The following is a 26,502-nucleotide window of genomic DNA, read 5'->3' as shown; positions in this document are numbered from 1 at the left end:
ATTACTCCAAAAGCGATAAACCCAGGTCAATGGCCCTGGCCCTAAAGCAGCGACAAGCCGTCCAAACCATAGACACAATACGAGATAAAGGGGGGAAGCCGCTCGTGGGAGACTCTCCAATTAACACTTGATTCGCCAAATTTTATAAATAACTATATACAGCCCCTGATGCCTACGCAAACCCAGATATCAACCTCTTCCTGGACTCCATACAGACCCCAAAAATCCCCCGGGCCCACATCCCAGCCCTCGAAACACGCATCACGGCAGCAGAAATCACAAGTGCCATTGCTACGCTAACAGCCGGAAAAGCAGCAGGGCCTGACGGGATCCCAATCGACCTGTATAAAAAGCTGAGATCAGACATTGCAAACCCGCCTGGAGGTGTTCAATGAAGCGGCTGATCTTGGACGCCTTCCCCAGTCAATGCTCTCCGCAAACATAGTTGTCTTTCAGAAAGCGGGGCCGAACCCGAGGCATGCGGGTCTTATAGGCCTATTTCCCTCAAACGCAGATGCCAAGATACTACAAAAGTGCCTAGCCAGACGAATAGAAAACAGCCTCTCACACATCATTCACAAAGACCAAACAGGGTTCATCCGCAACAGACACTCTAGCAACAAAATTAGAAGGCTACTGCACGTTGTAGCGGGAGACAGAGACCCATAAAATCTAATACTGACTGTAGACGGTGAAAAAGCCTTTGGTAAAGTCCAGTGGGAGTTCATCTTTAAAGTGCAACCTCGATATGGCTTCCCCCACCACCTGGTCCAACTGAGCAAATTGCTATACACGGGGTCTACCGCCGCAGTCGTCACCAACGGCATTACCTCCCCGGCGTTTGAGCTACAATCTGGAACTTGCCAGGGATGCCCGCCATCGCCATTGTTATAGGCGCCATCCATAGAGCCTATAGCGATCGGACTCTGTGCAGACAAGGACTGGAAGGGCATCACACAGGGCGCTGAGAAACACCGCGTGTTCCTCTACGCAGACATGCTACTCTATGTTAGTAACGGATGCACATCCCTCACGCACATCAGAACGCTCCTTTTGGAGATGGGCCCAATTGAAGGTTACACAATCAATTGTGGCAAATCCGAGATCATGCCACTATGCCCAGATATCCCTTGGGACTCGAGCGGGGGGGGCGGCATAGCCCCCTTCACCCTGCAAATGCACCATATCAAGTATCTCGAAATTAATATTAGCGCCTCAATCGACAACATTAGCAACCTAAACTATCCAAGTAAAATAACGCACATATGCCAAGACCTAAAACGATGGGACACGCGAGCCCTCTCCCTCACCGGACGAATAAATGCCCTTAAAATGAACTTGTTCCCCAAGCTCACATACATCGCCATGATGATCCCAGCTAGCCCAGCTCCCGACTCCTTGAAAGAACTCGATAGAGCAATCGCCAAGTTCAAATGGAGAGGGAAGAAGGCGAGAATCCGTCTGTCGGCCCACTAAACCGCCAAACCAAACGGAGGCCCAGCGGCCCCTCCCTGAAGGCCTACTACCAAGCAGCACAGGTCTTCTGGGTAAAGCGCTGGTTAGAATCAGATGAGTCCAGCGGGAGGGCAATGGAGGTCGGAATGATGAAACCTCTCAACCCTATCGAAATCATGGCCACCCCCCCAAGCGAACTTCCCCCTGGCCTAAAGAAACACCCAATTGTTGGTCCCGCCCTAACCCAATGGTACAAACTCAGGGCAACGCAAGGGATTCAAGCCTGGTTTCCCCCTCTGTGGTCCAGCATCAGAGCAATTCTTACATAGAGGCTATCACAAAAAATTCACTGCAAACAAGACCTTGAGTGGGCCAACCTACGACTAATGGACATATGCGAGGAGGGACAACTGTTGGCGTTTTATGACACGCGCCCCAAATTGGGACTGATCACATGCGACTGGCTAACATACCACACAATTAGCAACACTATGCGCCAGCCCACTGCACAAACACTGCTACCACTATTCTCGGCACCCTGTGAGGCGGAAATGGAGCACCACCTTGAAGCATTCCTGCACCTTCTACCAAAAGGCTATTCCCAACAAACATGGGAGGAGCCACACATTAGCGCAATCCTGGTCCAAAGATCTAGGCTCCCAGATAGAGGTCTCGGCTACTCTGGAATGCTACGCAGCCATACTCCTAATCTCCACTAACCTCAAAAATAGGGAGATCCAATACAAAATTATACAACAATTACACTGCACCCCTACAACGCTGCACCAAATGGGAATCGAACACTCAAAAAAATGCTGGAGGGAGTGTGGATCCCTAGGCAGGATGGCCCACATCTTATGGCGCCGCTCCAAACTCTCTCAATACTGGAGGGGAATGCACAGACAGATTGAGGACATCACTGGGGCCACGGTCGGAATTCACACCTGAGGAGATGCTGCTGGGGGGAGGGGCAGAGGAATGGCACAAAGACCCGCTAACCCGCAGACTCATAGGGATACTACTATTCATGGCTAGGAAGCTACTGACTATCCGCAGGAAGGCTAAGACCCCTCCCTCACACTACGAACGCACAGAGCTTTTAGCGAAAACATGCAGATTGGAACTGGCGTCTATGGCTAGAAGACAAACATACAACCCCTCTAGGGTAGAAAGATTCCGGGCACTCACAGACCAGTACACTTAAGACGGGAGGGAAATGAACTAACGGAAAGGTGAGAAATAAACAATCCAACACTCACAAACCAGGACACACAACCAATCTACACAAAGGCTTGGACAGCAACCAGATTGAGACCAAAAGCCAGTGACATTGGAACAATTACCTCTTGGACAAGGAGAGCGCCACACCATGGTGCAGCTCAGGATTATGGGGGGAAGGGGAAGTTATGTTGGGGTATAAAGCTCAGCTACTCTCGCCAGATAAGGAGCAGTGAGCATTGAAGGGGAGGAAATTGGGGGGGACAGAGAGTAAGTAGAGGAGGCAACTCGCTTCAGCAAACCCAACCCCCACAAGTGCTTTTTTTTTTGCAATGCAGTTTTATTTTTTTTGTACTTCACGTAGTTTTACGAAATGCCAATAAAAAAGTTTATAAAAAAAAAATGAATAGCAAGGAGAAAGCAAAAATGTAGGAATTGGGTAGCTGCCCGCAAAGCCAAAATGTTATAAGCAGATTCGAAGGCTATGCTTTACACAATAGTAAAATGAGACACGCGAGTCACTTGGGAATTACTCGATCAGTTGGGAACTAGGAACAGGATGCCGGTGGCTAATATGGTGCCTGAGGACAAATGGCTAGGTCATTCTGAGAAAAATGTTGGCAAAAGAGAAGGAGCGCCTCCGGTCAATTAGAAACAGAAGGGGATGGGTGGTCCCTATACCTCGACGAAGGTGATTTGCTTTTACTTAAGGCAAGTAGGTCGAGGGCCCCCTGTTAAGGAGACTTCTCTGTTAAGGATAATTTCCCAAACCTAGTGAGTCCCCCAGCAGCTTTGCTGGATTTTTGGGGTTTATTTTTTTCTCCTGCTAAGAGTGAGAATCTTTTTCTCCCACTCTTAGACATGATTTGAGATGTCCTTTGACGTTGTAATGTGTTTTATGGGCTATGGGGTCTTTTACTCCATAGGGTTTCATGTGTTTTTGGTAAGTGTGTTACACAGCACCCTCAGTGCAGTAACACAGTGGTGTTATAGTGACCCCCAGACATAGACTCCATACCCTGGGACTGACTACTGTCTCCCAGGGCATGTAAAGTCACCATTGGCTTTACTAGTCCCAAATTACTAACAGAACCAGTACAAACCATCATATTGTGGACGTACTGGTAGGGGTAATTAGATTGCCCCCAGGTCTGTTTTTCGAGGGGATACTGTGCAGTCCCCCCTCGTCGAGTTTCTGGCTGGTGGCAGTGGTTACCACGCAAAATATTCCACCGGAATATTTCCTATGGGATTTTCCCATTCATTTTAAACGCACCACTTTTTTGTTGCAATGTTAATGATACCGCCGGGTTATTTATTTAATATTTATTCCCCGGTTGGGTCTTTTTTGCCAGGACTCGGTTTTAAAATGGCGTTTGTGTTCGCCTCTGTAACTCCAACCCAAGTCGAGCCCTTTGTTCCACTTTTTGGTGGGCTTCTCCACAGAAGCCTCCAAAAGTGGTGCCACTCTGTCTGGGTCTACAAGATGTGTGGGAGGGGGGTTTAGGCACCCAGGACTGAGTTGCCTCGGCAACTCAAGTCACACTCTTGTGTGATTGGCCCAGTGGCGAGCCGGCCGGCTCACCACTTAGCATGTTTGAGTGACAGCTAGGACTGATGAATGGGGGTTTTCAGCATAAAAGCAGGGCTTTGGGGACTGGAACTTCAGAAGTCGCCACAGGACCAAAGAATCCGAAGAGGGAGAAGCTGAGCCGACCTTCAACGATGACACCACCAGTGGAGCCCTGCTGAACAGTCTCACCACTTCCCAACGACAGAGAAGATCTTCATCCCGGAGAGCCTTCTTCCTCTGAACTGATGGGGATAACCAGTTCGCCCTCCTTTTCGCCTTCCTGGATCGTCTCATGGTCGAATCGCCCGTGCCAAGCACCCAGGCGGCCGTATAGCCACGCTTCACCACTACCGCGAATAAAAGGGTAGTATCTTTTAACCAGGAAACTCTGCGGCTGGTTTCTTCCCTGGCAGTGCAACGACCTCCAGCTTTCCTCCACATCGAGATCTTCTCTTCCCCTGGACGAAGCAATGACTTGCACCCGCTGCCAGGAACAACTGCCCCCGCTGGAGCTTTCTCACCATTTCAGGTACTGTGTCCCGCCTGGTCTCCCTTGCAACAGACTGTTCAAGGTGTCCCGTAAATCCTTGACTTTCTCTCCTGGGGTGACTTGGGACCTGCTAACTAACTTTTTCTGAACTGACCCAACCCTTTTTGAACTATCTGCAAAGAATCTTTAAAGTACTATTCAACTGTGTGATCTTGGAGACATTCCGTCTTGCTCTCTCCAAGAGTGGGCCTGGCCTATGACTTTCTTGCTCCTCACTAGACACTGCCTTTTCTGACTTGCTCTGGTTCTCCTCAAAGTGTTGGTATTGTGTATCTCCCTAATTCTGCCTTTTTCCCTCCCTTTTTAACTAACTTATTGGAGTGCCATCTTAGGTTAAGCGCTCACCTCTGTCTGTAAATAAGTGTTTTAACTAAGACTTGTTCAATAAGTAATCACGGATGTATATATATTAATAGTGACTGTGTTTTAACTTGCTTGCCGTGTTAGTGTATTTTACAAAGTGTGTTTTTAAATAAATAATTATATACTTTTATACCCAAGCTCTGGTCAGTGCTTGCTTGTGCTACTGTATCTTTGTACCTATCTTGTATACTCTATATACTGTCTAACATTTCTTGAGAGAAGTATGGCTGCTCAGCCACAGCTACCAGGTAAATCTGGGTGGTACAGACTGCTACAAATTGGGTTTACTGCCAACACCTGTAGTCTTAAGCCTTTTGCAGTGGTCCCTAAGGGAACTGCACAGGTTTCTGCCTAACGCCCCCGGCCCTGATGGCTTCACTAACAATGTTAAAAGAAGCAGTGATCGTTCCCGGTCTATAAGGGAGGAGACAGGGCGGATCCCAAAAACTATCGCCCCATTACTCTCTTAGATGCTCTCGGAAAGATCTTTGGGGGGGGGGCATGGGGTCTACTATCTCATTTACAGAAATTGATAGCATCCACGGGTAGAGCTGATCCTAGGCAGACAGGTTTCATACAGGGTGTGGGGACAGATTTGAATTTGTTTTTTTTAACATCTTGAAGGGCAAAGTTATGGAAAAGGGGACAAATATATATATGGCCTTTATTGACATCAAAAAGGCGTTTGATAGCATTGACAGGGAGTAGCTATGGAGAAAAATGGAGCAGTGGAGCTGCCCTGTGAATTTGCTAGCAGCAATTAGAGAAATATATCAGGATACCAATGTTATCAGACTTAATGCCCAAGGGCTTTTGTCTGACCCAATTGCCACAGAAAGAGGGCTGAAACAAGGATGCCTCTTGTCCCATCCCTTTTTAACCTGTTTGTCAGATTTACCAATCGCATTGGACAGGGTGAATGCTTTCCCGCCTAAATTAGGTAACAGCAAGATTGGCAGATTACTTTTCGCTGATGACTTCAGCAATCTTTAAATGCACTGCAGGAATACATGAGGGAGAAACGTTTAGAAATCCATCCAGTGAAAACCAAAATCCTGACTTTTGGCAGTAGTAGCAAGATGAGTATCTCAGGATATAAATGGTTTTTAGAAGATGCTCCGTTATTAGAAACTCAGTCAGTGACTTAGTTGGGTGCCCTTGTGAACAACAGAAAAGATGATGGCCCTAGGTGTTTGGTCTTAAAAAAGAATACTATGATGATATCACAAGCCATATTACTCCATAGTAAATTTGGTACATTTTCCTTAGAGCCGGTTGTCACCTTTTACAAGGCAAAGATTTCACTGCCTCTGATCTTGGGAGCCAAAGGTTTTGTTTTTACACCTTACAAGGTATGGGCATCACTGGAAGGGAACTTCTGGAGAAAGCTCCTAAAATTGCCAAATCAAGCACCAGCTTCCATAATAATTACAATAAGGTACACACCTGGTCTTATTTCGTTATATGCGAAAACTGCTTGGAAGGCATTATCGCTGTGTCCGGAAATGTTTTAGTGCCCTCAGCACTTCCTTTTGAAATACTCGTCCAACTGTCGGGTGGAATGGAGCCTGGCATATTGGTTCAATGGAAGTACAACTGTAGTGCACTATTAGATTCATTGGGATCGAGTATCAAACTTCTATTGACTAACCCAGGCAAAGTTAAAGGAAAAAACTGGGCTCAAGATTAGATAAATACCCTTGAAGATAGAAACTCCCACAGGTGGCAATGGGGACTGTGTAACGAATGTAAGGCTTTTGGTAAAAGGCCCTGTTATCTAAAGCTCTTCCAATCTCTGTGGTATAGACGAATGCCTCGTCTGCAGGGTCTCTCTCTCTCTCTCTCTCTCTCTCTCTCTCTCATAGCCATTCCCTTACTGTGGCTACTATCTATCGGCCACCTGGTGAGATCTCTTCTTTCCTCTCTGAGTGGGCGGACCTTTCCTCTTCCCTCCTGGTCTCGACCACCTAACTAGTCCTTCTTGGAGATTAACGTACACCTGGATGCTTCCTGTCCTTCCTCTGGACTCTTTCGTGACCTCTGCGACACTCTAGTCTCCCCTCTGTCCGACTCACTCTGCAGGGCACACTCTGGATGTTCTGATCTCTACAGACCTTCCCCTTTCTATACCTCTCACGACTCCTCTCTCCTGGAGTGATCACTTTCTCATTTCCACCCACCTCACCCTCTCTTTCCCCCAGGTTAAGCCAATTCCAGCACTGCCACCCAGCTTCTCAGTTCTCTGACCATGTCAGTTGAGGCTTTCGCCGCCACTTTCTCACCCACCCTGCCTCTTTGGCTGACTCACACTCCGACACAGCCCTTTCCATGCTCGGCTCTGCTATATCTGATACTCTCGATGTTCTTGCCCCTGTCATGAGGATCCGCTTGAAGCCCAAAGCCAAGTGCAATTCCTGGTACGACTCAGACCTCGTCACCCTCAAACGCAAGTGCAGGGTGGCTGAGCGGAAATGGCGTGCTCCTGGTACATCCTCTGACAAATTGGCCTGCCGCCTGCTCCAAAGGCAATACCGGTTCTGTCCGCAGCAAGAAGAGAGCTCCCATCCAAGCCCGCGTCTCTGCGGCATCTAACAACTCGGCCAAACTCTTTAAAATCTGCAAGGAATTGGCCAATCCTGCTGCAGTCTCTACCTCTCTTGTCCCTTCCCAGGCCCTCTGCACGGCTCTGGCTTCTCATTTCATCCCTAAAGCTCAGGACATCCTGTCCTCTCTCTTCCTCTCCCCCTCTGCCTTCTACTCCCTGCTCTTCCTCTGGCCCTTCGGCCACCTCTCCTCCCTCCTTCTTTGCCTTTCCCCTGTTCTCCCCAGACAAGTTTCCTAGACAAGTCCGATCTATGAAAGACTCGTCAAAACAGGTTCACCCCTGTTCCTCCAAAACCATGGACCACATTGACACCCTGACTCCTGCTCTGGCCGACTTCTGCAACCACTCCTTCGCCAGTGGAGTCTTCCCATCCCCCCTGAAGCACTCCCTTGTGCACCCTCTGAAACCCGTCCTGCCTGGCAAACTACCGCCCAATCTCCATCACTCCCTTCCTGAGCAAACTCCTGGAAAAGCTGGCCATCTCCCAGCTTAATCTTCACACTGAAATGTGTTGGTTGTCTTCATGACCATCAGTCTTTCTTCAGAGCTGCCAGAAGCACAGAAACTGCTCTCCTGAACATCCGTGAAGACCTGCTCTCCAACCTTTATTCCAACACCATATGTGTCCTCATCTTACTTGATCTCTCTTCTGCTTTTGACACAGTCAACCATGCCATCCTGCTCAACCGTCTCTGTGATAACCTGGGTATCACCGGTCAGGCCCTTGCGTGGCTGACTTCTTTCCTCTCTGATCAACCCTCCCAGGTCCAACTTGGGTCCTTCCTCTCCTCTATCTCCATCTGTGGTGTGCCCCAGGGGTCTAACCTCTCTCCCTGGCTGTTCAACTAATACCTGGCACTTCTTGCCCAACTCAATGCCGCAACTTTCAGTGCTATGTGGATGACAGCTCATTTCAAGGATACCTTCGGCCACCTCTTCTTCGTCTCTCATCTCTGTCGGTATGCTATCCAGAAGTGGTGTGCCGCCAATGATCTATGCCTTAATGCCAGTAAGACCGAGACTCTCCTCATCGGCACACCCGCTCCTGCCTTTCCTGTCAATCTCTGGCCGGCCTCTCTTGGCCCTCTTCCTGCTCCCACCCGCGTGGCTAAAAACCTTGGGGTCATCTTCGACTCAACACTCTCCTTCTATCTCTGACGTCTCTAAGAAGTCACACTACCAGCTGCACCTCCTCAGAGGTATTCTTCCTTTCCTCTCCTTCCCCCAGAAGCTCACGGTCTCCAGAGCTCTGGTTCTCTCTAGGCTCGACTATTGCAACACTCTTAATCTGCCTGCTACCACTCTCTGACCTCTGCAACTCATCCAGAACAGGACTGCGAGACTTGCCCGTGGCCTCAAGCACAGGGATCGTATCTCTCCAGGGCTGAAATCTCTGCACTGGCTCCCAGTGGCTGCGAGGATTAAGTTCAAAACCCTCTGCAATGTCCAGAAGGCCTTCTGGGGCCTGGTGCCTCAATACCTTCAACTCTCTCTTCCTAAATATCTTCCTTCTCGAGCTCTTCGCTCATCCGCCTCCAACTCCCTCAGGGTCAGTCGCTACTCCAAGCAACAAGTTGGTGGTAGATCTCTTTCTTCGGCTGGGGCCTCCCTCTGGAACAGCCTCCCGGAAACTTGAGGAGCACCATCTCTGGTTCCGGAAGCACCACAAAACCTTCCTCGTTGCTTCTTCTTTCTCTCCTGCTCTCCCCTGCTGAATTCCCGCCTGAAACTGTACTGGTTACCTGGCCACCTTCTGATCCCGGGCCCAGGTCCCCTTCCCTGCCAGTTACACACCTGCACTGCCTCCCTGGCAACCCCCACACTTGGGAACTGTTTTCTGTATCCCTACAGTCCCACCAGCACTTGACACCTAATGACTGCATATACCCGTGCACTTGCCACCAGCTGGCCCTACTGCTCTTATTGTTTTAATTTATTCTATTACCCCATGTACTGCACTGTCCCAACCCCTCTCCCACTCCGCACTTTTCCTCTCCCCCTTCCCCTGCACTTGCGCGATCTGAATGACACTTGGCCTAGTAGGATCGCTGTCCGTCTTCCTTTTGTCCCCCCTCCCTTGCCGCTGTGCGCCTTGAAACACTTTTGTATAGGTGTGTTATAAATGCCATATCATATCATAGAACACAGTTTATGAGACTGATTTAACCTGCTTACTACTAATGAAGTCCTAAAGAGATGAACAAGTTACTTTCTTACCTGGTAACGTTCTTTCGATGGGATGGTCCGACGACGTATTCCATATCTATGACAGTAATCACCACAGCTGTGCTGCTTCGGAAACTTTTTCGGCGTCTGCGTCCTGCGTCGATGACGTCGATGCGCCGCCGTCGAGGACCTCCTCCGACGTCCGACGTCATCCGATGTGATAAGTAGGACGCACGACGCCAGTAGCCTCAGTTGTAGTTTTTTCCCCCAGAACGTGTGACAATAGTCAACTGCCAGTCCGACACAAAGCCTTGCGGAACGTAAGCTGCAAACGCAACAGAAATTCTGCAGCGGGGAAGGCAGGGCGGGAGCGATATGGAATACGTCGTCGGACCATCCCATCGAAAGAACGTTACCAGGTAAGAAAGTAACTTGTTCTTCGAGGGGATTGGGTCCTCCGACGTATTCCATATCTATGACAGACTCCCAAAGCAGTACCAAATCAAGGAGGAGGGAAAGAATTTAGAACAAAATTTAGAATAGCCAATCAAATAGCAGAGCAAAGGACCGCCTTGCCAAAGGCCAGATCCTGCCCTCTGATGGAATCGAGGGAATAATGCCGCACAAATGTATGCACTGAAGCCCAGGTGGCAGCATCACAGATGTTGCGAATAGGAACACCCCTCTGCAGGGCAGTAGATGCAGCCAAGCCCCTGGTAGAATGGGCCCGCAAGCCAGCCGGAGGGTCCTTGCCCGCCAAGCGGTAACACTCCGAGATGGCCAAAATAATCCAGCGGGACAAAGTCTGTTTCGTCACAGCTTGCCCCAAGCGCTTACCAGCGTAACCAATAAAGAGTTGATCGTCCACTCTGACCCGGGACATGCGAGAAACATAAAAGCTCAAAGCTCTCCTAGGATCAAGCCTATGGAGCCTCTCCTCTTCCTTACCAGGATGCGGAGGAGGATAGAATGCCGGAAGAACAATCTTCTGGGCCAAATGAAATTCCGTCACTACCTTCGGAAGAAAAGAAGGACGAACTCGAAGGACAACCCTGTCCTTGTGAAATACAGTGAAGGGTGGCTTAACAGAAAGTGCCTGTAACTCACTCACTCTGCGAGCGGAAGTAACCGCAACTAAAAACACAGTTTTCAAAGTCAACAGCCTCAAAGGGCAAGAATGTAACGGCTCAAACGGAGCACCCATAAGAAACCTAAGAACAAGGTTCAAATCCCAACCGGGCACCAGGAAAGGCGACGGAGGGAACACATTAGTGAGCCCTTTCAGAAACTGTGAAATTAAAGGGATTTTAAAGTAAGAACATTCTTCAGATGAGCGCTTAAAGATGGACAGCGCCGCCAGGTAACCCTTAACGGTACCAACTTGCAAGCCCCTGTGGGCCAAAGAAAGCAAAAAGGACAGAACCATGGGGATGTCACATGCAAAAGGATCCACATTCTGAACTCTGCACCAGTCGCAGAACTTACGCCAACGGCAACGGTACAGAGACTTAGTTGCGGGCCTTCGGGCCGAAAGCAACACCTCCATCACGTCTTCAGGGAGGTCCCAATCCTTATACCTCAACCTTTCAGAAGCCAAGCGTGAAGGTTGAGGGATCCGACCTCTGGATGGAGAACCTGACCCCCCTCCCGTGAGAGCAGATCGTCTCGGTAGGGAAGACGACGTGGAGGGCAGATGGACAAGTCGAGAAGGTCCGGGTACCACGTCCTCCGAGCCCACGCCGGAGCAATGAGGATCATCCGGGAACCGAACTTCCGTAACCTCCGCAGCACTTGCGGGATGACGGGGACCGGAGGAAACGCGTACAGCAGCGGGAACGACCACTCCACCACGAACGCGTCTCCTAAGGCTCCTTTTGGAGGAAATTCCCGCGAGCAAAACCTTTCGCACTTCCGGTTGACACTGGAGGCAAAGAGATCCACTTGAGGGGTCCCCCAAAGGGCGAAGATCTCCAGGAGAATCTCCTGAGCCAACTCCCACTCGTGAGAGATCGTGCTCTGCCTGCTCAGAGCGTCCGCCGTCACGTTCTCGACTCCGGCCAGATGAACTGCCGAGATCGAAACTTCCTGCTGGATGGCCCAGAACTCGAGCTGCATCGCCTCCCTGCACAGAGGAAGTGACCCTGCCCCCCCCTTTTTGTTGAGGTAGTGCATGGCCACCGTGTTGTCCGTCAGGATCAGGACACTCTTCCCTCGCACAGTCGGCAGAAAAGCCTTCAGGGCTAGCCTGACGGCCCTCAGCTCCAACAGATTGATATGGAGTCTGGACTCCGACGGAGACCAACGACCGCTGACTGTCAGCCCGTTGGCATGAGCTCCCCACCCCGTGAGGGATGCATCCGACACGATCGTCACCTCCGGCCAGGGAAGCCAAAACGGAGCCCCCTTCATCAAGTTGCCTTCGACGGCCCACCACAGAAGGTCCCGGGCGACCGAGGGCGGCACCTGAATCGGGTCCGACATCCTGCCGGAGGACTGCGACCATTGCATCTTGAGTGCCCACTGCAAAGATCTCATTCGCAGGCGAGCCTCTGGCACCAGAAGAATGCAGGATGCCATGAGGCCGAGCAACCTCAAGAACTCGAACGCTGGGAGCGTCTGGGCATGCTGAAACTTGCGCACCATCTGCTGAATGTGAAGAGCCCTCACCCGGGGAGGAAAACACTGCCCCAGGGAAGTGTCGAGCACTGCTCCGATGTACTGGAGCCTCTGCGTTGGCGTCAAATGGGACTTCTTTAAATTGAGGGAGAAGCCCAGCCTGTGAAGGGAGTGGCAGGCGACGGACAGATGATCCAGGACCTGCTCGGGAGAGCTCCCCCTGATCAACCAATCGTCCAGGTAGGGGTAGACGTGAATCCCCCCTTGCCTGAGATGCGCTGCCACCACCACCATGAGCTTGGTGAAAACCCTCGGGGCGGAGGTCAAACCGAACGGCAGGACCCGAAACTGAAAGTGCGAGTCGCCAACCGCGAACCTCAGGTACTTCTTGTGCTTGGGATGGATCGGCACATGGAAGTAAGCATCCTTGAGGTCGAGTGACACCAACCAGTCCTGAAGCTGAAGGGCCTGGAGGACTTGAGAGAGAGTAACCATCTTGAACTTGTCCTTCCTGAGGAGTTTGTTCAAACCGCGCAAGTCCATGATGGGTCTCAATCCCCCGTCTTTCTTGGAAATCAAAAAATAAGGGGAATACCATCCCTTGTTCCTCTCCGCTACAGGCACCAGTTCTATGGCGCCTTTCTCCAGCAGGGCTTGAATTTCCTGCGCAAGGAGCGGATCCGGACACTTCAAAGAGAGGTTCCCCGGTGGATTGTCGCGAGGCCTGTGCCGAAAGGGAAGACAGTAGCCGTGGGTTATGATCTCCAGAACCCACACATCCGAAGTAATGGCACGCCACTCTACAAGATGCTGCGCCAGCCTTCCCCCAACCGGCGAACCATGGGACAAGGCCTCATGACTGAGTAGGAGCGGCTGCGGCGTTACCTGAGGGCAAAGAGGCAACTGCCCGAGCGGCCTTGGCACCACGGGTACCCTGTCGTCCACCTCTGGTACCCCTGCGTTGGCCCCTTTGACTGCCAGCTCCTCTCGCTCTACCAAAGGACGAGTAATAGCGAAAGGAGCCACCCCTCCACTGCTGTCCCCTAGGACGAAAAGGCGGAGGTTGGCGAACTGCAGCGCCCAACGACTTCGCTGCAGCTTTTGAGGTCTGCAACCTCTCAAGGCTCTCGTCAGCCTTGCTGCCAAAAAGATGTTCACCATCAAAGGGCATGTTGAGGAGCCGGGACTGCACATCAGGAGCAAACCCCGACTTCCGCAACCACGCAAACCTGCGTATCACGGTGCTCGCCGCCATGGACCTACTGACGCATTCAGCTAAGTCCAAACCCGACTGAACGGACTCACACATGGCATCCTTACCATCCTGGACCAAAGCAAGGAAACCAACCCGTTCGTCCCCTTCGGGAATATGTTCAGCCGCTAACGCAACACAGTTCCACAGAGTGTGCGTGAAACGTGACAAGGCACAAATGGAGTTGGCCGCCTGAAGCGCCATACCACCAGAAGAAAACACCTTCTTCGCCCAGCCATCAAAACGTTTGTCGTCCCTATCAGGAGGGATGGTAGGGTACGACGCCTGCTTTGCCGGGGCCGTGGCCGCCTGCACCACCAAACTTTCCGGAGTGGGGTGCCTGGTCAAGTAGCAGGGGTCGCCACTGGCTGGACGGTATTTCCGCGACAAGGATCTGCCCACTGCCGGGAGACTCTCCGGAGCAGTCCAAGCCGCCGCCACCCTACGCTGTAAAGCCATATGGAATGGCAGAACCGGGTCAGATGGGGGACCAACATCAAGGATGTCCGTCAGATCATCCTGCACAAACTCCCCTGGGGGAGCAGACCATCCCAGATACTCAGACACCCTAGCCATAAGGCGCCGGTATGAGGAATCGGCATGGGAGCCAGGCTCAGGCCGACCAAATTCCACCTCCAGAGAGGTGTCCAGACCACTAGCATCATGCAGCGACTGCCTCAAATCGTCAAATTGACTATGGCCCGAGACAATGTCATCCGGCACCTGATCAGGAACCAGGCCAACCGAATCCTCATCCGCCTCCGAAATATAATCCAAGAGGTGGAAAGGCACCTGAGAGTGCCTGCTCTTAGCCAGAGCCTTCCTAGGGGGTACACCCGAGACACGGGGCACGTCCGACACGAAAGGCGTCGATGGCGTCGAGCGAATCGGCGCCGCCGTCGAGAAAACCGGCAACGGCGCCGAGAGGATCGGCGTCGACGTCGAGGAAATCGGCGTCGACGTCAGATGCAGCGCCTCCAATATCGGCGGCGTCGACACAGCCCTCGAAGCCGGAGCCCCGAGCGTGTCCCTCGACGACCTGAACGTCGACGGCTTCGACGACTTCCTCGGAGCCGGAGCCTCGAGAAAGCCTGTCGACGCCCTCGACGCCTCAGACGTCGATGTCTTCCTCGAAGACATCACAGGTGCACACGGTCTCGATCGCGTCGAGGACCGGGACCTGGAACGGGTACGACGAGAACGAGCCTCCTTGTCCGAACGGGACCTCTCCCGTGACTCGTGCCGACCACTCTTGCGAGCGGCGTCTCTCGACCTCACACGGCCGACCCCACTCGGGGGCGCGGACGGTTGAGTACCCTGCGACTCAAGAATCGCCAACATTTTCTTCCCGAAGGAAGCCCATTCCTCCGGCGTCGCACGGCTGGTGGGATAACCGACGTGCCGGGCAGAGTCCTCGGAAGAGGACCTGGAAGGCGACCGGTGACGGCGCTTCCGAGAACGCCTCGAAGAGGCAGAGGAGTGGCGAGACCGACTCCTAGAAGAAGACCGACGAGACCTCCGACGATGACGCGGAGAGTCACCCCTCGAATCATCCGTCGAAAGCCCCGCCGACTTCGACTTCCGGGGCTTGGACACCCGACCTACCGACAATTTCTTCTTACGTTCGCGTAAGGCCTTGGAAGTGAGCGACAGGCAGTCGACACAGTCATCCGTGTCGTGGGCCTCCCCGAGGCACCAGAGGCAGGCGTCGTGCGAGTCAGTCACCGACATCTTGGACCCACACACCCCGCACTTCTTGAAGCCCGGACGCGGGGTTGAAGACGAAGTGGAAGACATCGCTGCGAAGGAATATTCACAAACGAACAGGCTCGAAGAACCAGAAAGAACAGAACTCCAAAGAGTCGAGGCTAGAACCGAGAAACACGAAGCAACACGTTCGCGGAAAAAACGGAACTGAGGCTACTGGCGTCGTGCGTCCTACTTATCACATCGGATGACGTCGGACGTCGGAGGAGGTCCTCGACGGCGGCGCATCGACGTCATCGACGCAGGACGCAGACGCCGAAAAAGTTTCCGAAGCAGCACAGCTGTGGTGATTACTGTCATAGATATGGAATACGTCGGAGGACCCAATCCCCTCGAAATGGTTAATCTAACACAGATATGGGTAGATTCTGTAAACATGAAGGCCAGGTAGAAACATTGTGGCACATTTTAGTGGGGTGTAGGGGTTTGACTGAGCATAGCACCCGGTTTCTGGGTGAGTGTCTAAGACTCTGAAGAGGCAGGACTCTTCTGGACACGCCTCTTGGTTGGATTTTTGCTTCAATACAGTGTTAGGGAGAATTTTCATTCTATGGCTGATTTCCCTTGCCTAGTGAGTCCCTCAGTAGCTTTGCTGGATCTCTGGAGTAATTTCTTTCCACTTGGTAAGAGTGTGAGCCTTTTTCCCACTCTTACCCATGTTTTGCTATGTGTCTTTTTCTCTGTTTTTTTGATTGTGGACTCACTTCATTAGCCCCCTTTTGTGTGTTACACCGCACCTTCAGTGCAGTGACACAGGGATGTCATTCAGACTTACCACCGAATCCATTTCTGAGGGTGACTCCTGTCCCCCAGAAAAGAGTAAAGTTGCCATTAACTTTACTAAGTCCAATCTAACCACAGATCCAGTACACCCCATTTTACATGGAGTTTACTTAGCCCTTTTTATCTGTACCTCCTAGAGCATTGTTTCGCTCTTTTAACATTTAGATATGGCTGGTGGCAGTGGCATCTACCCTAACTTTTCTACCGCGTTTATCTTATATAAACGTGGTAATATTGTAGGCTATTGTAATAGCCGCGAACTTAAACTCCTTCTTGTGTTTTACTTTGCGCGGCAAACCAGGTTTGCCTTCTTTGTTCACTGTCTTTTGGCGGGCTCCTCCTCTAGGCGCCTGGGTGTCTAGGTGGGCTGAATGTGAGGGAGGGGTGTAGTCACCCCCTGCACAGGATATTCTAGGAAACCCAAGTCTCACTTTTTCATGATTGGCTGAGGTGGTTGTCCGGGCTGGACAACCCCCCTGCTGTGTGATTGACAGCCAGGCTGTGTGAATGGGGGATTTTCGCATAAAAGGCAGGTCTCTTGGGCTGGAAGTCAGAGAGTCGCCACTGGAACTACACAGTAATTGTGGTCCCTTTGTGTAATCTCTGCTACTGCTCATATACTCTTGAGATAAGTCTGGCTGCTCCGATACTGCTACCACCTTAACATAGTAGTTCAGGCTTGTACCAAAGGTAAAACTTGTATTGCCACCTGTAGTCTTAATTGTGTGTAGTGGTCCCTAAGGGCACTGCACAGGATTCTGCCTAACATACAGTTTCTGAAAGACTTACTTTAGGTGTAGAAAATGAGGGATGTATTGCGGAATGAGTGCTTTTGATGATTTATGTTGTGAGGTAATTTTTTTTCTCAGGACATTATGAGTTTTAAAGGAATTGATAAAAGGCTGCACGTGTGGAACAGATGTGTAGACGCCTAGTTGGGGGATTGTGTTCGGAGGATCCAGTCATCCAGGTAGGGAAAGACATGGACACCTTCCCATCTGAGGTGAGCCGCTACCACTGCCCACAGGATTAGTAAAGATCCTGGGTGCTGAAGACAGACCAAACAGCAGGACTTTGAACTGGTAGTTGCGATGGCCAGCTACAAATCCCCGGTGGCTTTGGTGAATTGGAACACTGAAGTAGGCATCATGAAGAGCCAATCCTGAGGCAGAGAGCATGAAGAATTTGGGCTGGAGTAATCATCTTTAATTTGTCCTTGCACAGGTACAAGTTCACTTGTGTGGCCTCAATGCGCTTTTTTCGGTTGGAACACCCTCATTGACCGTAGTCAGTGTGGTGGAAAATTCTAAGGAATTTAGCTTAGGAGATGCATGTGTGCATGCTGCCGGTCTAGGGCTTGGGCAAGGATCGACTAAGCAGCCCAAAGAGGCTAGGCACGTGGGTGGGAGCTGTTGAGGGTTCAGCGATAGATTGCTATTGTTGAGGGAGTCAATGTGTGGCCAGCTATAAAGAGTTTCATTCAGATTGTATTTGCTGTATGCTAGTGGCAGCAGTGTGGAGGTACGTCAGGTGTTTCAATCTGAACAGCTGTGTGTGGCGCTAGACCGGATGAGCATAGCCATAGGGGTATTCTGCCATGTATGGATGGTTGGCCGTGCCTGTGTCCACACTGGTGGTGTGAGATATAAGTATTGTAAGCTTCCAAATTGTTCGGCTGGGCGATCTTTGTCGAGTGCAACAGACGAACAGGCCTAGATTTGAGTGTCCTATACCATCAGAGAAGCCTAGGTTTCGAATACATTTTGTTTTACAGTATAAAGGCATTTATTGGTGGATAGGATTAGCTTAAGGGATCCTATATGTAGGGTTTCACAATAAACTTGGGTTAAGAGGCTAAACCTAGATTTGAGAATCCTGCATAGTGGGAGAGGGGCCTCGGTTTCACAATGCAATAAACAAAGATGGAGGCTGCACCTAGATTTGAGGATCCTGCGTGGTAGGAGAGATGCCCATGTTTCGCAATGCAGTAGGTTTCACCATGTAATAAACTAAGATGGAGGTTACACCTACATCCGAGAGTCCTGTATAGTGGGAGAGGCACCCAGGTTTCAGAATGCAGAAGGTCTCACCATATAATAAAGAAAGATGGAAGCTACACCTAGATTTGAGAGTCCTGTATAGCGGGAGAGAGGCCTAGGTTTTGCAATGCATTAGGTTTCGCCATGTAATAAACAAAGATGGAGGCTACACCTAGATTTGAGAATCCTGAGAGGCCTAGGTTTCACAATGCAGTGGGTTTCCGTAATATAACAGATGGTTTGTTATACCTAGATTTGAGAGTACATTTGTAGTGGGAGATTGCTAATATTAAGAATTCCCCAAGCGAACGATGCAGGTAACATTCACAGTGATTCCTTAGTGATGGGCGTGTGCTACCCTGGGTTACTCATCTCATTGTACGTGGTCTCTCTTGTGGACGGATCTGGTTGGCGGGGGGCGCGGTGAGTATGTTGCGGGTGTGCCACAGCGAAAGCTGCTGGCTTACCTGGGGTACTTGTCTGGTGGGAGTGTTGTTGTGCAAGTGGTGGTGGTGTGTCAGGTGAAACAGCTGCCGGCCTCTGTGTTGTGATTTATGCATGGGAGTTTTTATTAGTGGTGTATTCTCGGGGTGCAATGGATGAGGAGAGTATTGGGAAAACTCAGGTTTTAAGGGCCTTCCTGAATTTCAGGTGCTTTTCAGTGTTGCGAATGTGTAGCTGTAAGGAATTCCGGATGATTGGCGCCTTTTGGGACTGTGGTGTGGGATCACTAGGCGAAATGCTGTGCGAGATCCGATTCCTGGAAGGTTGGTAGGGGACAATTTTGTCTCGGAGGAATTCCAGGCAGGCGTTGTGTACTGCGCGGTGGGCGATCCACATGGCTTTAAAGGTGGTGCGTCAAGCAATCGGGAGCCAGTAGAGGACTCTCAGGGTAGGGCTAATGTGTTCTCTGGTGGGCAGGTATTTTGGTGCATTTCCGCCCTGGCGAACAACCTGGAGGGCTCAGGCATCGGATGTGGTGAAACACCATTCGACAGCGAACAGGGAAATTCCCCTTCAGACAAGGGATATGTGGTAAAAGTCTCATACATAGGGGCTTTAGCTTTGCACCTGTGGATGCTGAGGGCATAGTTGAGGCTGCGGTTGATGGGACATAGGAAGATGGTCAGTCAAACGGAGCAGATGTCAGAGGACTGACTTGAGTAGATGGAGTGGTGTGGTGTAAAGACAGTGCTCCCGAGTGGAAGCTGTAGCCGAGTCTGAAAGCGTACAATCATGATCCTTGGCAGAGTCTCTGCTGGCTCATCTGAGCCTGGTGTACCAGGATGGTGCCACCTAGGCCCAAGCTGTTGGCACCTTGGCAAAGAGGTCTAACATATTAAGCCAGAAAGCCCCCCATTCCTACGGCAAGGAGGATTGGTTAGGGAAAGGTACCTGTGGTGCTTTTATTTTGTAGGAGTTCCCTGGAGCGGTGACTTCTCCTTGGATGATAAAAAATAATGTTTCGCTGAACCACCTAGGGAAACGTGACCTCTTGCAATGTTTCTTCTTCTTATACTTGTGGATCAGGGAACGTTGATCTAGATGACCCTCCACGTCCAGTGACCTTCAACAGATTCCTTGTGGAAAAAGGTCAAAAGATTTGCAGCACGCTCCTGTAGTGCCTTATGGTGCATCAACTGACATGACCTGCAAGCCTGCATGGCATGACCTTCCCCCAGACAGTGTAAACAAATTATGTAGGGGTTGTAAACTGCTATGTCACCTGCAGTTGACACAGGATTTAAACCGCAAGGCCTTTGTGGGATTCAGCATGATCCGAAACATTACAAAACTGCTAAACAAGCAATGTTCCCCAAGCTAGCAGAGTGCGCGAAAAAAGGAACTAAGGTCATGGGGAGCTGCGCCTCAATATATACTGGCCCCAAAGTTATGTCCTGCCCAGGGGAAAAGAGGTATCGAGTGGAGCAGACGCTGAGCCAAGCTACACCCCCTCGTGGCTGAAAAGATTCAGTACAGCGGCGCTAGGAGACCGTTACCATAAACGAGGAATCCGTGGGATGAAGGATACCATTGAAATCAAAGTGACAGAACCATTGTTTCCTGGCATGCATTTCTCACACTGGGGTTACTGTGCTTCAGTTTTCATGGGTGCACACTATACATGTAAACATGAAGGGTTAAACCAGCTTACCCAGTCTATTTCCAGTCCCTAAGTCGCATGCTGAAAATACAGGAGACCTCAGCTTAACACAGGTAGAACCAAGAAGGGCCAGAGAAAGAAACTAGCATTTAGGATGGCAGACAGGCAGGAGTAAGAGGGTACAGCATAAAACACACCCAGCCCCATATGCTCAGAATGGGTTGCAGGAGATTTGCTTTTGGAGAAGGATGAGACTGGAGAGATGGAAGATAGTCAAAAGCAGGAGGTAGTGGTGTGAGCTTAGAGAGTCAAGAAGATGGTGGTAAAATCAGAGGGAAAGAGGGAGCGTGCACAGAAGAAGGTGGTGAGAGTTCAGAGTGTCACATAGGAGGAGGTAACATCAGAAGGATGGGAGAAGGAAAAGATGGCAACATCAGGACACTGGAGTGGAAGCCCAGAGGAGGTGGCAGGAGCCAGGGTGAAAGAGGAAAGAGATGAGTAGGGGACCCAGAGGAGGTAACTTAAGAGAAGGCGAGAGATAAAGGAAAAAAAACCACAAGCAAGTGGTGGTAGTGAAGGTGGTAAGAAAGAGGTTGACATTAGGCAAAAAGAAGATGCCCCTGAGGAGAGAAAGTCCAGGAGAACAAATTACTTACACCTGTAATGTTCTTTTTGGTGGATGTTCCTTCCACAGATTCCTCATCTTGGATATTCTTTCCTGCCATTGCAGATCTCAGAAGCCTATTTCTCTGCAGGGGGTGCACTGTGCGGCTCAGACATTCGTGTTGTCTGCTTCAGTACCAGCCTTCGGGAATTGGTGGGAACGTATACATAAGGTGGAAGTTCCAGTCCACCATAAGTGCATCCCCAAAGCTCCCACATTTTAAAGTGCGTCAGACAAATTCTCTGAGGTATCGAAAGGTGTTCCTGAGAAGCATGCATGGCAAGCGGAAAGAAGGAACTGAGGTCACTAGGCGCTATGTTCGGTATTTGTGTCCACATCACGCCTGGTCTTGAAGCAGGCAACATGAATGTCCTAGACGCCGAGCCGCAGAGCTCCCCCTGCTGAGAAAAAAGCTTCAGAGATCTGGAATGGCAGGAAAGAATATCTAAGATGAGGAATCCGTGGGACACAATCCATTCGAAGAGGAGGGTTTAAAAGTCACAACAGAGGACTGAAAGACCAAAGCAGACCAGGGGGTAGCATCTAGAGAGGAGGAACCAAGAATAAGAACATCAAGTGGCGTTGAAAGGACAGAGGTGGAGAGAGAGCACCATCAATTACATTGCTAGAGTTAGGAGGCTCTGGTAGGAACAAGACCGGGAGTGTGCCATCAAATAGTGAGTTAAGGAGAAATCAGTAGGGCATACAAGTAGGGCCACAGATCAAGGTCCCCTCCATAGGTCTCCCTGCTGGCTATGTCCACTGACCAGTCAACATATGAGACTTTACATAAGAGTGAGACTTGGCGTGCAGGACCTCCGAAAGCATGCATTAGATGAGACCAAAGAAGGGTGATATGTTACCCCACCTGAGGCAGCCGGAGACCTCTATAGGACCACGCCTAGTGCTGCATAAAGAAGATCAAGTATTTTATTTTTCAGTTAAGTTTTTCATTGCATGCTTCTTTTCTGGGAATTTCTTTGGGTACAAACCAGACACACGACAAACTCAACCCTATGAGTTTTTGAAGAGGCAAACTGGAGAAAATACTCTTTATTACTCAGAAAAAGTAACATGAATGTCACAGAAAATGAGAAAAAAATCCAGGAAAAGCATCAAATAAAAGAAATGTGGAGTCTTGCATCCAAGATGAGTTGGCGGCAGGAAACACAAAATGCATGTAAAACAGCCAGTAATGGCTCTTTTCTGGCATATTTTGTGAGGTAATGAAACCGGAGAAGCCATTATTGTGTTTTTAGATCTATAGGATGATAGATGTGTATGGCTCCATTTATAAGGTTCCTCCCTATGGAAAGCCCTCTTCTTTGTCACTGGTGTTAAGGATTATTTTAGGAAGTACTGCAACACAGTGAATATTCAGCTTTTCAGAGGACCACCTGGATTAAACTAGCTAATTCCAGTTTAACCTCTTACCAAGTGTGAAGATTTTTCACAAACCTCCCTTTAATGGAATCACTCTCTAGCAATCAGCTAGCCAAATGAGCATACTACAAAAATAATAAAATATATTGCTATTAAGATGAATGTACAAACATGCGCTGGAGAACCTCAAAGACAGCAAGATCAAAGGTCAACTATTTTGTTTCGGACACTGGAATGTCGAGTCTCATTACATTTGCTCACCAAATTCAATCTTCCCCAAATAATGAGGAAGACAGGTCATGGCAGAGTAGTACACTTACCTGGCACAGTCTTTGCTTTTCCTTGAGCAGTCTCCGGTTCCCCCTTCTTGTATTGCAATGATTCCACACAAATGCGACGGTTCACAGCATCCTTCTTTTCAGGTGGTGGTGAGGCAAGTTGCATCCGAGACCCAGCACTGACCACTTCCTGAGAATCTTTGCTCTTCAATGACTTGCTATCTGACATCTACAGAGGGAGACAAAAAAGAAGGCTTTCTTTCACAGTCTAAAGAACTACTCCTTCATTCAAGATCCAAGGTTCTAAAGATTAAGCCAGACACAAAGCAACTTGCTGTTAAGACATACTAGTGATATATTTACCCAATTCTATGGTTAGGGGTATAGGAAGACCCATCCCATGTGAAATACAAATGGTGTCCATCAAATTATTCCCCATTAACAGTATTTGAAAAACTGCTGAGCAGTTCGGATTTACTCTTAGTTGGGAGATGTACTTGGATCAAATTACAATTAAGCATGTAAACATGCACATTAAAAAACACCAGACATACTGTAAAAATATATATTTTATAACTTCTGAGGCTTGTGGATCTGCTTAGAATCGCATGTTGTGCATAGGCCAACATCTAGTAGTAGGTACAGAGTACTGCATTATTGTTTGAGTTTCGAAAAGGGACATCGACTGGGCGTGCTTGTAATACTATCCCTGTGTGACGTGTATTGTACCCATGAGCCTTCACGCGCCGAAATCCATCAGATTGTTTTTTTTCCACCATCGTGGCCAGTCGCATATGTGGAGCACGATGCATTACTACTGAGATAGATTGCAAATGTATAATTAATACTGATATCGTTATATTTTGACAGTCTCAGCAGCAATCCATCTTCCTACGTCCGGCGACTACCATCAGAAGCTTTGACGAGTGTCTTCTCGATGGTCAGCTGCGGGCTGCACCACGCTTCGGCTTTGCAGTAGGGAGAGCGGGGTAGGGGAACGTTTATACATTTACATCCTTTTATAGAATGCCTGTTTCTGCTTTCTTTCTACTGACTTTTGTCTAGCTGCCGAAAAAATTATACACCAATATGTAACGGAAGCCCTTCACATTCTGTCCTCCCTGCAATAAAAAATGTCCATGGAAAGATACACACTGAGTGTGTAACAGTTGTCTTTGACGCGATCATGCCGAATGGCGTTGCGAGTCCTGCAAGCTTTTAAGTCGAAAATGCTTAAAGCAGGCGCACCAAGTAGTCTACGCCATGCAGGCCGAATCCCATTACCCCACCAGCGCTGTTGAGTTGGACGAGGAAGATGTTGGCAGCTATGGCTCTGAAGCCCGAAGAATTACTGGAGGAGTCGGTTGACTCCTGCATGCCTGTCCCCAGCCCAAAAGGATGGGCCAAAAGCTGTGTTATGGGGACGTCCACTGGCGAAAAGGGCACACATGTGCACTCACGAAAGCACACAGCCCCTAGACAACCTTTAATGGGATGGTCGAAAGGAGCTTCAACGGCAACCAAACGTTCGTCAAAGGTGTTGTCGAAAGCGATTGAACCCTCGTGTTCAAAGCCCACTGAGAATTTGCAGTCGCGCTTGCTACATGGCTCCAAACCCAAAGAAAAATCAGTTGCTGCCAATGAATGCCCATCGACCGCCGTTTCAGATGGTTTATAGTCATAATGTCGAAAAAAAAATGTCGACGAACAAAAATGTCGAAATTTTTTTTTCGAAAACAATAATGTCGACATCCTATACTTATAATGTAGTCATTTTTTCGAAAAAAAAATGTCGAAAAAAATGTCACTTAAAACTATCAACACCTCACCCAACACCCCCCTGCCACCCCCCCCCACACCCCCCCAACCACCCTCCCACCCCTCATACTCAACACATTCCAATTATATATTTATTTATTTTTTCAATAAATAAATAACCAAAAAGAGTATCATTTACTATTGGGGGGGTCCCCCCCAACCCCCCCTTACCCAACACCGCCCTGCCACCCCCCCCCCACACCCCCCCCAACCACCCTCCCACCCCTCATACTCAACACATTCTAATTATACATTTATTTATTTATTTTTTCAATAAATAAATAACCAAAAAGAGTATCATTTACTATTGGGGGGGGGGGGTCCCCCAACCCCCCCTCACCCAACACCCCCCTGCCACCCCTCCCTCATACTCAACACATCTTAGTTATATATATATTTATTTATTTATTCTTACAATAAATACAAAATTTCGAAAAAATATCGAAAAAATGTCGACATTATTGTTTGTCAACATTATTTTTTTCGACATTTATTTTTCGAAATTTTGACTGTCGACATTATGACTGCCACCGTTTCAGATACCTTGAAACGGCTGTCGAAACATACATCAAAACACAAACATGGTGAAAAACATGCAATACATACAGCACAGGCACCTACAGAGTCATCTAGGTCCCCTGTCACTACATAAGTAACCTTCTCTACATATACTGCGGGTACTGATACTTCATTCAAGACCCCCCCAAGGTAAAAGATCTGCAGATCCAGATGAAATTTTATTTCCTCTTCCTAAAGCCCCTGGAACGGGTACTTGTAAAACAGAAACTTTTGAGAAAACTATGGATAGGGTTTCTATATTTGTGTCCTTTATGGAAAAAGTACCCAATAAAAAATAAATCACTTTTTATAGAGGAGTGAGCCACCTACGAAGACTCTCAGACCATCACTCTCCACCATAGGTCTCCTCTGAAAACACCTAAAATATTTTTTACGACATCCAAGACGATCAGGATGATCTATACTTTATTCCTGACAAAGGGGATGATGCTCACAATATGTGGCAAGGGGACGGTGATCAGGGGACTTGGACAGCAACTCCTACTCATGATACTATGGCTGAGCCAGATGTTTTTGATAACCCCAGGGGTTACTGTATAAAGCACCCTGTTGAAATCCAGTTGCATGTTCTAAGGTGTGGCCTTATTGTCTACTCTTAGATGAATACGAAATGCATCATGACATGTAGGTTGCTTTCCCCAACTGACCAGATAGTCGGGTATGCAAGGTGTCAGGAGAACATTTCACTGTGGGGTTCTTGCTTGGCGTTATTGGTCCCTTAAGCATTTAGCAGCCTTTAATGCTCAATTTTGTGACCAGAGATAAATTCTACTTATGTCCCGGTTTCACTGCAATCCTTTCGCTTGTGTGAGGCCCTTACTAGGCATTTTGGCTACCAGAAACCTATGCTTTACAAGCATACCACTCTGGTCCCTGAAAGTGTGTTATGGCAGTTTGGATTTAGTTTTGGCTATGCCAGTATTGAAGCGACTTTCACTGCATTCGCAGAACAATTATAACATTCTATGGTATCCTTAGGGGTACTAATGTATATTTTCTATGCTCTGCTCGCTGCATTTTGCTTTTGTTTGTTCATTCCTTTGCCTCAGTCATCCAAAACAGCAGTTTTGCTGATGTGGGCTCATCCCACAAAGGCACCCTCGGCTGCGGTTTAAAATGTAATTGGCTGGTCTAAAGTCTTCCAAAATTCCTAATCCACATCCAGTGTGAGAGCTGGTTTGTCAGTATTTAGGACCAGTCAAAAATGGTGTGCTTTGTCAGAAGTGATTGGTAAGTGCTGTACGGCCCCTGGGTGAATAGTATATTAGTGGGAGAGCTAATGATTTATT

The 26,502-nt window shown here is 49.2% G+C and overlaps 1 protein-coding gene across 5 annotated transcripts in view; it reads right to left on the bottom strand.

Annotated features, from left to right (window-relative positions):
• GON4L (gon-4 like) overlaps positions 1 to 26,502 on the bottom strand; it is a 2,357,623-nt gene that overhangs the window by 55,021 nt on the left and 2,276,100 nt on the right. For all 5 annotated transcript variants that reach the window (XM_069649947.1, XM_069649953.1, XM_069649967.1 and 2 more), the window contains one exon: positions 22,859 to 23,045. In XM_069649947.1, coding sequence (XP_069506048.1) covers positions 22,859 to 23,045 — 187 coding nt within the window. The remainder of the gene's footprint in view (positions 1 to 22,858; positions 23,046 to 26,502) is intronic.

Source organism: Ambystoma mexicanum, chromosome 1p (genome assembly GCF_040938575.1).
Source record: "Ambystoma mexicanum isolate Mex_15411 chromosome 1p, UKY_AmexF1_1, whole genome shotgun sequence".
Lineage (NCBI taxonomy): Eukaryota > Metazoa > Chordata > Amphibia > Caudata > Ambystomatidae > Ambystoma > Ambystoma mexicanum.
This window is presented reverse-complemented; position numbering and strand designations above follow the sequence as displayed.